The sequence below is a fragment of the Chanodichthys erythropterus genome, chromosome 17 (genome assembly GCF_024489055.1).
Source record: "Chanodichthys erythropterus isolate Z2021 chromosome 17, ASM2448905v1, whole genome shotgun sequence".
NCBI classification, from domain to species: Eukaryota; Metazoa; Chordata; class Actinopteri; order Cypriniformes; family Xenocyprididae; genus Chanodichthys; species Chanodichthys erythropterus.
In genome coordinates this window covers 38,783,627-38,797,939 of record NC_090237.1, presented here as the reverse complement: position 1 = coordinate 38,797,939, position 14,313 = coordinate 38,783,627, and the positions used below count along the sequence as shown (strand labels likewise).

Below are 14,313 nucleotides of genomic sequence, written 5' to 3'. Positions count from 1 at the left end.
GACTACCATTAAAATTGATAAAAATTTGGAACCAAAAATGATTGAAATACTTTGACCTGACCATGTTGTGCTTAAGTGTTATCTGACATAAGATGAATGTTTTCTGACACTCTGAGATCTTGTCATATTTTATTACCATTTTTTTTAAACTATAGTGAATAAACTGTAATAATGAATGAAATGTTCAAGGTGTCTGAATAAATTTTGGGCTGTGTGTGTGTATATATATATATATATGTATATATATATATATATATAGACACATAGACTGTGTATATATGTGTATGTGTGTATATGTATGTATGTATATACATATATATATATATATATATAGAGAGAGAGAGAGAGAGAGAGTAAATAGTCAGTATTTATGCAGGTTTTATGTGTGTGTGTGTGTAAGTGGAGAGAATATATGTTCAATTACAGTCATGGCTTGATAGAGAGTGGTTTTTGCTTTATATTGTCATCTTCTCGTTGTGTGGGTCTGGTGGCGCTCCCTCGTCTTCAGTATCAGAGAGCACATGCTCAGACTGTGACCAATTGTGCAAGAAAAAGGGGGAATTGCTTCAGCATGGCAGCCTGCTGCACTCCACCAACCACACACACACACACACACACACACACACACACACACTCGCGCTACCCCTCCCCAGCACAGAATATACCTCATTCCATTGGCCTGCACAGAGAAGGGTGTGTGTGTGTGTGTGTGTGTGTGTGTGTGTGTGTGTGTGTGTGTGTGTGTGTGTGTGTGTGTGTGTGTGTGTGTGTGTGAAGGGGGTAGATGGCCCACTCAGGCATGGCAACATGACGAGGTGGCCTAGTTTCCCAGGGTGCCCCTGTACTGGTGATAAAATGAGGGCTGAAATGGATTATATACACCCAGAGTGGCTGCTACAGCCTCTGTATTCATACGGCATGACATGCCATACACATAATCATATTCAACATGGCCATCAAAGTGGAAAACACAAATGGAGTTATCATAGTTAATACACACCCAGCCGTAAATGCTGGTCCGAATTGCCAGGAATATTTTAAGGCTCACTTGCATTAAAAGAATCTCAATGATCTGTGATTCCAGTTTTGTCATTATTACAGATTTATGCACTGTACAAAAATATAAATATTTACAATTTTTGGCCCAGAGGTCATTGACTGCCACTATAATGAGTCTCTGCATCAGCATCAGACGCTCATCTTTCATGCTTTTTAACCCGCGCACGTCTTTAAACTCCACTTATATGCTTCATTGAACTGACAATAAAGACCGTTAAAAGCTACACATGCGCCACGGTCTGACTCATCTTTTGTGTGTGTGTGTGTGTGTGTGTGTGTGTGTGTGTGTGTGTGTGTGTGTGTGTGTGTGTGGGGAGAAATATTACTTCCATACTTCCCTTGATTACTTTCTTGTTTAAATGTAAAGCTTTTCTCAGAAGACAGTTGCTGAACAACATTTTCAGCCCAGGTTTTAATAGACACACACCCTGTATTTTGTCGTATGCTAAATGTATGCCCTTTGTGTCCATCATGAACGTGTGTGTGTGTGTGTGTGACTCCAACTACAGAAATGTTCTTATCTTATCATTCTTTTTATTTTAAGTATGTTTTTATTTCTCCTTCATTAAAAAGATGTTATGTGTTGTCAGCTTCTCTGTCTAGTATTAATATGCACATTTTAATTTTAAAAATCATAGGCAAGCAATTTCTGTGCTCTTCTTTTCCTCTACAATCAATATCTCATCTGTATTATCTCTTTATCTCATGTTGTGTTATGTTTGTCATTAGGGAAGGAGCTTAAAATTTCAACCCTGTTACCAGATATTTTTAAAGGCTGTTGAAAAGCAGATGTTTGTAGAAATATCAGCATTATACAGAGCACCTAAAGGGACATGGTGATGGAAAAAATTGATAAAATGTATATTGTATATTTATGCATTAATACAATGCATGTCACTTTGGATAAAGGAGAGCACAAATGGAAACGTAATTATTGTGGTAGAAAAAAATATGAGATGGGAGGAAAATTTATATTTTGCGTTCTCGCTTATGTTTAGTTCGTCTAGTTAACTTTGTCTGTACAAATTTCATCTTTGACACTGGCATAGAAAATACTTCCTAACAGACAATACCAATACAATAAGACACAGTATAAATGACACAGTATATATGTATGCCCACACCAGAGGTTGCGTTAAACATTGTCTATTATTACCCGTCATTTTAATTTTCATATTCTAATTATAATAACATATTTCATTGCTTTTATTTTTGTTCACATTTAAATTTTTAATTATGAACCTACAGGACGATATAGGCTTATGCATTTATTTTGAAGAACAGATTAGACTGCATAACTTTTCATGTTCAACGCCACACCCCGCAGTGACAGCGATTTTAATATATTCTCATTTTTATGACCAATATCGATTCGTAAATCCCAGTTAATCTTTTGGTATATGCTGTTTTTAGTTGATGAATAAACAGTACATAGTGCGTCTCCCATCCAATAAATCGCAATAGGCTTAAAGCTTTGTATTGCTTTTGATATGAAACAAAGTCTCATATTTCAAATTCTGTCCATTACATTAAGAAATTCAAGCAATAAATACTGTTTTGGCGCTCTTTAATGTGGCGTGATAGATCACTGTAGCTTCTGGGTAAATTACCATACCATGATAGAATATTATATGTTAAAATACTTTCAATCATCGATCTATAAACAATGGCTAGGACCCTCCTATCTATCCTAAAATTCCTTAGTTTCCTGAGTAGACCTAAATGTGTTTTGTGTTGTTTCTCGCAAAAGTTGTTTGAAAAGTGAACACAAAGTTCCTTAGGGGAACGCAAATGTTTTTTGTGAGCAAGCACAAAGTTTCTCGTTGGAGCGCAAAAGTTTATTTTCTCCCATCTCATATTTTTTCCACCACCATAATTACATTTCCATTTGCATTTCCAGACACCGTGCACATAGTCTATTAAATCGAGATCTCTTTCATGTCTTCTTGCACTGGAACGGACAGATTCACACAATTTTTTAAAAATGCCCGTATAGCCAAGTATCTTTGTGAAACATAGTCGGTTACGTGAACAGTTGAGAAAGAAAACACGTGTGTAACAGTGTGTTGGATGTGTGCAGCTCTTAAAGTGACAGCAGCCTAATAAACCTACAGCTGAAAATCACTCTGTTGGCTGAATAACTTCTGAATAACACCATGTTCTACTGTTTTAAGTACAGGAATGCATCAAGCCCATTACTATGATAATTACCCCGTAATTCAGTATATCACAGCATTAAACTACTGAAACACAGAATTTGTCGACATAAGGGGAACTCCACAATACCTAGTAAGAGTTAGGCCGTGTTCACACAGCAGCAGAATGCAGTTGTCAGTCCTGTATTTAAATCCTTAATACAGTTATTGTTTACACAAAATTCAGTTATTTACAGAACTAACCGAAATCACACCCGCAAATCTTCAGGAATCACAATAGCATTCCCAGAAAACCCGCACTGGACAACTAGTCTGTCACTAGTCAGGGAAATGTTTATAAAAATGGGCATTAAATTCTATGCAAACACCTTGAGTAACTGTCAACCCTGTTACCTTAAAGGTGTAGCTTTTTACAATTTTACAAAACATTTATAATTTTGAAGAAACTTTTTTGAAGATATTATGCTACGTTTTCAAAACAGAATGGCTATGAAAAAAAATTGTTGTTTGTGAAAAGATAACATCTACACACACATGTTGTGAATATCAGACTCTCCTCTGTGCTCCCTGTGGCTTTCCCAGGTTTGTTTAATAACAGTTAGGTGCTGTTCTATGGCTGCTGAAATGAATAAAGGGAGATTCTGTTTGATGTGCAGTTATAGCTGCCATCAGCGCTCCCCCCTCTCTCTTTATTACAGGAGCCTGTAATATTGCTGGATATTAAAAATATACATCAACTAAGCTGTTATGGGAATACCATTTAGAGCCCCTCTTGCCTGAAGCCCCTCGGCTGCTGACTGCAAGACTTTAAATGAGATTATACACACTCTTTTGGAGGTGTACTAAGGAGAATTTCTAAGAACTGAGGACTCGCCATATTGTGATAAGTTTATTTATTTATTTATTTTTATATTGCATTCAGTATCAATGTCTTCTGCCACGTCATAGGAAATGCACTGGTGAAAAAAGGCAGTCAGAGTCCTTAAGCAAATATGCTGTTAATTTTCTCTATAGAGAAATAATATATAAACTTTATACATGCTTTAGTAGAAGCACACTTCATTTAATTAAAGGTGCCCTAGAATTAAAAATGTAATTTACCTTGGCATAGTTGAATAACAAAAGTTCAGTACATGGAAATGACATACAGTGAGTCTCAAACTCCATTGTTTCCTCCTTCTTATATAAATCTCATTTGATTAAAAGACCTCCGAAGAACAGGTGAATCTCAACATAACACCGACTGTTACGTAACAGTCGGGATCATTAATATGTACGACCCCAATATTTGCATATGCCAGCTCATGTTCAAGGCATTACACAAGGGCAGCCAGTATTAACGTCTGGATCTGTGCACAGCTGAATCATCAGACTAGGTAAGCAAGCAAGAACAACAGCGAAAAATGGCAGATGGAGCAATAATAACTGACATATTTTAGTGATATTTGTAAATTGTCTTTCTAAATGTTTCATTAGCATGTTGCTAATGTGCTGTTAAATGTGGTTAAAGTCACCATCGTTTCTTACTGTATTCACGGAGACAAGTTTTCATTTTTAAACACTTGCAGTCTGTATAATTCATAAACAAAACTTCATTCTTTATAAATCTCTCCAACAGTGTAGCATTTAAAAAAATGAATACAAAAAAAATCTATGGGGTATTTTGAGCTGAAACTTCACAGACACATTCAGGAGACACCTTAGACTTATATTACATCATGTAAAAAAATGTTCGATGGCACCTTTAAAATTTATATTTTATTACAAATATTTTAAAAAACATGTTTAATAGTGGAATTCCTGATGAAAGACTACACTACCCATAATCCTAAAGAGAGACCCACCAATCGGGATAAAAGGCAGTGTTACCATGGAAACAGAACTCAGCAGTGACAGACCAGTCCCATTAAGTTGCAGATATATGTTACAAAAATAAAAAGTTGCAAAAATATATATGTGGCCATGATTCCCTTGTTTTAGTTGATTAGAATTAATTTCCCACAACTTATTATTTATTATATCACGTGCACTATTTAGTAAAACGAGGGAACAAATTATTATATTCTGTGCACGATTTACTTAAAATGAGACCAGCTAGTAAAACATGCTGATTTATTAGTAAGTTGTGGGAGTGAATTGATAATTCGTGGCCATGATATACAAATGTTTTCCCCGCATGTCATGTGTGCCGCTTCGTGGCTTTTCTTTATCTTTTCTTTTTTCTTTTTTTAATCAAATGTTGTAATTCATCTTGGAGCTGGTTGGTTTGTTTCAAGTCTTATATCTCTCTATTGAGCAATTATTTAAAATTTCTGTAGAGAAGTGAATGGGGAAAAGGCTGTCTGTAGGTAAAATACAAAAATTTCTTGCCTCAGTGCAGGTATCAGAATCACATCAGATCTTCAGAGAAAAGCACCCTCGGCTAAAGAGCAATAACATTTAGACAAGGCGGAGGGATATTTTCATTTTTTAATGTGTCGTACTTAACTTTCATAGTTGTCATGCAAAATAAATCAGTTCTCTCGTATGGTGCTGTTACGCTGAGCTTGTGAGTGAATAAGAGATGAGAGTTAAACATTCACAGGCCTGACTCTGACACTCTCCATCATGTCAACTTCCGCCACTTCACACCGCACTGAACCCCAGCAGCACGTGCCTCTCAGAGCCCGAGAGACTGCATGTGTGTCTGTCTGTCCTTGGACAGCTAATGTTTGGGGTGGGCCATATGTCCAAAATCACAGTATGAGTACTTATTACATTTCATGGGGCATCAGATATACAGTGCTCAGCGTAAATGAGTACACCCCCTTTGAAAAGAAACATTTTAAACAATATCTCAATGAACACAAAAACAATTTCCAAAATGTTGACAAGACTAAGTTTAATATAACATCTGTTTAACTTATAACATGAAAGAAAGGATAATTATAAAACTTAGATGACAAATTTTTCAGTTTTACTCAAATTAGGGCGATGCAAAACTGAGTTGTGTTATTCTGTCATGTTTTCTCCCTTTCTTTCCAAAACACGACAAACGCCAGTCTCCTTTCTCTGCAGAATGCGATATTTCCGCTCAACCAATCACAGCGCTCCACTCCACACACTGTAAACAGGTAATGGCGGCGCTCTAAATACACCCGGCTTACTAGTTTTCCTTATCTACTTTGTACTTTGTGATCAACAAAAACAGAAAAATGAATAACTTTGATGGCATTGATGAACCTGTGGTGGTTTCTGCGGTGGGGAAGAAACACGAGTCATGGAAATGTAATCATTCACGTGAGGAGATTGAGAAGATGAAGCACTCGGTCAAGCTGTTGCTTGTTCCACGACAGCATCAAACTTCTGTCACGCTCCCCAAAACTGAACCATGAACAGTTTTTAAAAGCCGTTTTTAATACCATGTACTCGGCAAATGTGTTTATTTTAACCGTGAGGTGGCGCCAGATACTCTTTAATCAGTAATGACAAACAGACATAATGAATTTATAACATTAACAAGATGGCTTGTTGATTTCATTTTGGGAGCGGCGACTGTATTTTTAGTCAAATTTCTGTATATAAGATCAGTATTGACAAGTTCAGAGGCTGTCATATATGTGTGAATCAACTTATTTTGTTGTGTATTTTCACTTTTATTTTGATGGATTAATTGCATTTTGGGGAAAAATAATCTGTTTTTATAATAAACCTTTTAAAATCAAAATCTAGATTTGAATGTTTAATGTTTTTATAACCAAAAGATGCTATGTGAAAGTTTGAAACAGAAAATAGTGGTTTTCATCTTGCTGCTTTCTTGGTAAAGAAAACAAATTTATACTCAAATTAATAAAAATGGATTTATAGCGTTTTGGAACCAAACTCTTCAGATATATATATTTAATTTTTATTTTGAATTCCCTCCTTTGGCCTTGGTAACAGTTTGCATTCTTGCTGGCATAGTTTTTATGTACTTTCCCACAGTCTCTGTTGTTAGTGACTTCCAAATAGTTTCTAGTTGTTCCCTTTTGATGACATTTTTGTGCGATCTATCTTTGAATACATTAAATCCCAACAATAATCCTATTTTAGCATTAGAAACACTAAAGCGCTTACACACACTGGTGTGGATTAACCATTACAGAAACATAAAAAATATTCTGGTAATCACCAGGAGCCTCATTTATAACCGTTGTGTGCGCACAAAACAGGCCCTGAAAGTGCATACGCCAGTTCCTATACATAAGTTGTGATTTATAAAAACAAACTTGACGGGAATATTTGCGCACCTCCACACAAACTCTGACCCATGCGTACGAACATTTTACCGATGGTGAGCTGAGGGACTGACGGCAGATGAAGGAAAACCACTTTAAATCCTCATTATGAGTCCTAATCATAAATACAGTGCATGTTCACAATAACAGTTTAAATAAATAAAAAATGATTTAAACTTGCATGGAAATTCACGTTTTCATTTTGATATACACATTTACATTAATATTAAACTTTAACTAATGGTAATAAGCACTGAAATTACATTACGCAGTCATTACGGAGAACTTAACCTGTTAACTGTCACGGGCCCACCGGTGGGCCCACAGCCATTACATATTTAAAACAGTAATATTCTATACTAAACCTAAACTAATCTTGACAAACTATATATCATTTGAAAGCTTAGAATCTGTAGTTTACATATTTGGTGACTGGTTTTCAAAATAAATTACAGAGGAGCAGTAATTTATCAATTTGCAACAAGCATATTTTCATACTCATAAGGCATGTTCAGACCTTTATTTTGAAATAGCGATGAACATGAAAAATCATTAAAGATTGGTTGAAACATGTTTGTTTTCATGCCAAGATTTCAAAAGATAACATCCATTCAATTTTTTGAGAAAAAAAGGTCTGAAAATGTTTTTAATAGGAAAAAAAAATACATTTATGATTGTGGCGGTGATCTATAACCCACATACATGTTATTTTTATGTTTATTAGAGGCTGAATTCATATCAAATTCTGCCAAACTTCCCATACTACTTCTATATAGGATGTCTACTTCATAAATTGTGTGAAAATAATGGAAATATATGGTTCAGATCACTCAAACCATATATGGAAATGGAGGCGCCTTTATATGGTCAGTAATGGAGCTTGGTTGTCATCTAGTGAAAAAGTGTGGTACTGCGCCCAAACTAAATCTTACTGAAAGCTCATTTTTTGAGATATCAATCTGAAATTTGGAACACAACTTGTTCAGATTTTTGGCTTTGATTTCCTTGCAGTTTTAGAGTAAAACTTGTTTTGTAAAATATATATTTTATATAAAATATAAAATATTATATTTTTACATTTTACATTTTCATAAACTTAAACTTAAACTTCTATAACTTTTTTTCTGTTTCACTTACATAACTTATTACACGTCTAAAATAATCTGCCAAATTTCATCTTTAAAACAAGACCAGCCTTATGTCTATACTCCAAAGTATTCTTGAATTACAACCATTTAAGTTTGGATAGTGCATTTTCTTGTCTAAAAAAAAAAAGTGGGGGTGACAGTTAACAGGTTAAACAAAAGTGATATGAATTTAGATGTGCTACTTTCGATCACTTTTCCTGTGACGCTATTTTAATGACAGCGAGGAGCGCTAGGAGCACAATAATTCCTCTTTAAACTACACTGCAGATGTTATGACAAAATATTTTAGCGAGAATGATGATCAGTGATGCACAATTAACTTCGATAATATGGAGGACACTGCTGGATTCGGTGGTCGAATGTCCGTTGTCCAGTTTGAATTTACAATGATAATATCTTACTGTATAACCGCAGCTGCAGGAGGTGTTGATGTCGTGTGAAGGATCTGCAAACAGTTACCACTGTATTTGAAGGATATAATTTGAGGAAAACTGTAAGATTTGCACATTTCCTTTTTTAAAATACTTTGTCAGTGACGTGCCAAGATAAACAATTGTATTTACACTGCAATAAATCTGTTTCCACTAACAATAGCCTATAAACTTCCTTAAAGATATGTTCACCTTATCAGTAAAACTGCATAAATTTGATTCGAATTGTATAAAACTATTAAAATACTATTTGGCCAGTGGAAATAAATGAATCAACTCTATATTAAAACCTTTGTCTGAAGCATTTGATACAATTTTGTTTTTATGCATATTTTGATATATTTATTCTAAAACATAAAGAGGATATTGGATCAATGTTGTGTATTGCACAAATGGCATTTATAGTCCATTTCTAATATTTTCCAATGTCTTGTACCTTTGACTGCATTAACTATGGTGTCACGTGGATGGGAACATGTATGGAAATGATATGCAGATGAGGTTATGCATAATAAAACTAGGCGTGGTAAGCTCCATATATGGTGATTTCGGGGAGGAGACAGGGTGGAGATGCACGTACGCACAATCTTCCGCTGACTGGGATTTATAAAGGGATTTGTACGCAGGTTCTGGCGTGCGCATGGTTTTATAATATTTTTGAATATTTTTGTGCATACACAGAATTTAGCTTTTGCGCGTACGTACACTTTTAGGATGAAATCTGCGCAAAGTTTTATAAATGAGATCCCAGTACTGTTATCGCACCAGGCAGCTATGGCACAAACCTTACATTGGGTGGTGGATTTGGTGAGTTTTATTCACTGTATTGCTGAGCAAAACAAGCAAAAGATCTATATGAATAATCGAAGTGTGCTCATCTTTTAATCATAGCCATGCCTGCCAGAAGAGAGAGAGAGAGAGAGATCCCTCACACTGCTCCAGGGTAACAAGCTTTCAGACAGAGGCGGTGAGACGGGCCTGAGAATGGTCTCGCAGCTCTTTTCATGTCTGTGCTTGCAGTGGGAACTCCTCACCAGTGAACAGCTCATTTACTTCATATGGGGTGATCCGATCACTGCCCGATTGAAAATAAAACTACATTTGAAGACAGACACTTGGAGCAGTGCTAATGGTCAATTTAATGTAGCAAGACTTTAAATGTTGAATTTAGACACTTTAGTTTAGGGTCCAATTCTCACTATTAACTAGTTGCTATTTGCATGCATATTACTAAGATATTGGCTGTTTATTAATACTTACAAAGCATTTTTCAAAGCATGCCTTTTTCTGTATGACTATATTTAACCCACACCCAATACCTAAACTTAATAACTACTTTACTAATTAAGCAGTAATTAGGAGTTTATTGAGGCAAAAGTCATAGTTAATGATTAGTTAATAGTGAGAATTTGACCCTAATCTAAAGTTAGTTGGTTATTACGGGTCTGGGCATGTATTTTAAGAGTGTGTGATCCAGATCTTCATGTTTGTCATTTGTTCTGCTGTGACCCATATCAGATATGAACGTGTTTTGTTGTTGATGAAGCAGGTGGCCATGTAATATAACCTTTGTGCAGTATCACAACAACCTCACAATGCCAGTCAGTTGCCTGTGCTTAAGTTCTTCTGTTTTGCATATGAGATGTGCTGATCATTTATTCAAAGAGGACCAGTTTTCAAAAGGCCATTTAGGGTGAATTTCACAAAGCGTGTTCAGAACATGTCCAAGTCACGTTTCAGACCAAACACATAAGCAAGTGTTCACAACATATTTTTGTAATTATCATAATTTTTTCATTATTCTAATACAGTCCATATTTAAAAAATAAATATTTTTGAAATATGGACTGTATTACAATTTCAGTTTAACATTGAACATAAACAACATACATGAATTTAAAGGGGTGGTTGATTATGATTTCACTTTTTTAACTTTAGTTAGTGTGTAATGTTGCTGTTTGATCATAAACAACATCTGCTTTAGAGAAGAGGAAGAGTTGTTGTAGTAGAGTAGTAGAGCGCCGGACTGCTTCACAAACGAGGGTCAATTCAACACAAAAGATGAACATGACGACACATGCTAGTGGATGAGTTGAATCAACTCCACAGCAACTACATCAATTTATCCACTAACCATTCAGAAACGTCTAAAAGTTGTAACTTCTTCCTGAGTCTCTCCATCAGTGTCGACTCCGGTTTGAACAATGTAAGGCTGAACACCGTTACTGACAATCCTCATTTTGGCTGCGTGAGACTCTCCAGCTTTGTTGAGCTGTTAAAGCTCCGCCCTCTTCTGGAAAGGGGGCGGGAGCAGCAGCTCATTTGCATTTAAAGGGACACACACAAATGTGTGCTTTTTGGGTATTTTGAGCTGAAACTTCACAGACACATTCTGGAGACAACAGAGACTTATATTGCATCTTGTGAAAAGGGCATTATAGGCCTTTGAGAATATTATAGTATAGTATTTGTTATGTCCCTTTTTGCTTTAATCACTTGGAACAGTCTTAGAGTCCACAAGTTTGTGTTAAACATGATGATCCATGTTATTCCAAAATCATTTTAATATGTTTCAAAAAGCATCTTTTGTGCTTTAATGGAAGCATAAATCATTTTATACGGAATAATTTTGGCGGAAATTTAAAAAAAATGTATCGCATTTTGGAACCAAACTCTTCATATATATATATATATATTATGTATGTGATTTAGTTGTCAGTTTGTTATTTGCCTGATAGAAGGATTTTGCATGCTTAATGTCACATGTTTGCTATAAAGTGACTTAGACATAAAGTAGACTTTGCAAATATTTCATTTTCCATCCTAACTTTTCTTTCTTTTAAATAATTTAAAATCTGTATATAATTTTCACATTATGATAATAAAATGTATTTATTTATAATGAAGTGAGAATTGCGAAATCCTTATTGTTTTAACAGGATTTGTTGACAGGATTTGTGCAATTTACAATAATTGTGAAAGTTTTATGATGAATATATATTTCTGAGCTGAGCATGTGAGCTGAGGAAGTGCTATGACAGTGTCGTCGCTGATGTCACATATATTTTCATGTCTAATGTCGCTCTGTTTCTCCTCCTCTTCAGTTCCTGCTATGATCACATCTTACCCCAACACCACACGGGCGGAACAGGGTCACATGACTGAAATGAGCTGCACTGCTCACGGTGAAAAGCCCATCAAGGTTCGCTGGGAGAAGGAATCTCATATCATCAACCCAGACATGAGCCGCTATGTGGTTACTGTGAAGGAAGTGGCCGATGAGGTCATATCCACCCTGCAGGTGAGCAGAGATCCATCTAAACTGAGAATGCAATCATACGCCTCATTTCCAAAAGACATATTCAGGTTTGCCCTGGACTCGCTGTCAGTGAACGACATCATTTCCTGTCAGAAAACATCTGGAGTTTTCACAAATACTCACAAAATATTTGTCCTTATTTTCAACATGGAACTACGCTTGCAGCTCATTTCTCCTTCTAATTTACACGCTATATTCACTAAGAGCAAGACATGAATTTATCCATCGGTGACCGATTGGCTGGTAAGAAAATGTCACAGTGTTGGAAATTTCCACTTACTGCATGCTACGCTTTAAATTATGTATACTTTATAATATTTTTATTATTATTATTATTATTTATTTATTTATTTCTACTAAAAGTATATGAAGTATGCAGTATGCAACAATAATCAATTTAAGTTTGCAGCATAATCTATTTGAGTTTTTATTATTAATATTAAAATTATCCCATATGACAAAATATATATATATTTTTTAAATATAATTCAAAATATACAAAAATATATTTGCTTAAATATGTTTAAATATATTTTCTACCAATGTATTTTTTGGCCATTTTTTGCATTTCAATTCTCCATGTATTTCAATCCAAGAAAATACGTTTGACACAATACACGCCACGTTTGTCCATAACACATATGAACGTTAACACTAATTTTAATAAACAGCAGCAAGAAACATACTTTACAATGTTTCAAAAATTAATTACAATATATTAAAAAAATAAACATTATTAAATTATTATAAATCTAGTTTAATCTCTAGTAGGCTATTCCACCCACAGTTATATTTAGCCTACATGTAGGCAACTGTGAGACTTTTTTTTTCTTGCCCCTGAAATACATTTTGAAATATATGTTGGTATATGAAGACTGAAACTAAATATATTTTGAATTTCAAAAATATATTTCATTGAGCTTCACTGTTGCAACATGATTGGATATGCATTGCTAAGGACTTCATTTGGACATCTTTAAAGGGGATTTTCTCAATATTTTGTATCTCGGCCAAATATTGTCCGATCCTAACAAACCTATCCTCCTTACATCAGTAGATGACTGGTTTTGTGGTCCAAGGTCACATGTATGCTAATATATTTTGTCCATAATTTGTTTTTTTCTTCTTTTTTTTTTTTTTTGCTGTATGGGATTACCAGTCAAATAATGAGTCAAAAAAGTGATATTATATCCAGGTTGATGTTACCAGAAGTGGAAGGTTGTGTCAGGTGCATTGCATTATGGGATCGAGTACCTAGCACAATATGCTCTGTTACATACTGCATATTTTGGCTAAGGCAGTAAATAAAAATAATAATAATAATAAAAAATTTAAACAGTTTTCACATTTCTCACATAATAAAAAAAAAAAAAGGCAAGTAACACATTGAATTTAAGATAAAATTTTGAAGTAGAAAAACATACAGTGGTCAGACCACCATAGTATTCAAATTTTGTGTTTTCTCCATGATTCTGCAAACGTTTTAATAAAATGAAAGCCCTTACTACATAAAAAGGAGTAAAAAAAAAAAACACTCATATTTTTGGCCTGGATACAAAACCAAATCTCATCATGATCAGATCAGAATCCTTAAAGTCATCTGTGCTGATGGTTAATTATATCAAATTAGTAATATATTTTGAAGACCACGCAATAATTAATAAATGAATTAACCAGTCCTTTAGGAGGACCTTATATAAAAAAAGAAATGGCCCTAGAAGATAAATTTACCTTGCATTATAAAGAGGTTCTGCAGACATTTAAAGGAGCACTTTTCGGTTCCAGTAAGTATTATTGCATATGTTTGCAGATCTGTGTAAATGTTTTATTTAACATTGCACAAAATATTATATTATACTCAGAAATCATGCTAAAGTGATCAGAAAGGCTGTGCACTGGAGGCTTTTGTACACTGCATAACTGTAATCCTTCAAATGTAATAAT

The 14,313-nt window shown here is 34.7% G+C and overlaps 1 protein-coding gene across 3 annotated transcripts in view; it reads left to right on the top strand.

The window, feature by feature from the left end:
• The window catches only part of dscamb (Down syndrome cell adhesion molecule b), a 278,527-nt gene that overhangs the window by 163,386 nt on the left and 100,828 nt on the right, over positions 1 to 14,313 (top strand). For 2 of the 3 annotated variants that reach the window (XM_067364527.1, XM_067364526.1), the window contains exon 12: positions 12,155 to 12,351. In XM_067364527.1, the coding sequence (XP_067220628.1) occupies positions 12,155 to 12,351 (197 nt within the window). Of the gene's footprint in view, positions 1 to 1,788; positions 1,906 to 12,154; positions 12,352 to 14,313 lie in introns of those variants that run through there. The other variant, XM_067364528.1, reaches the window with a different exon arrangement.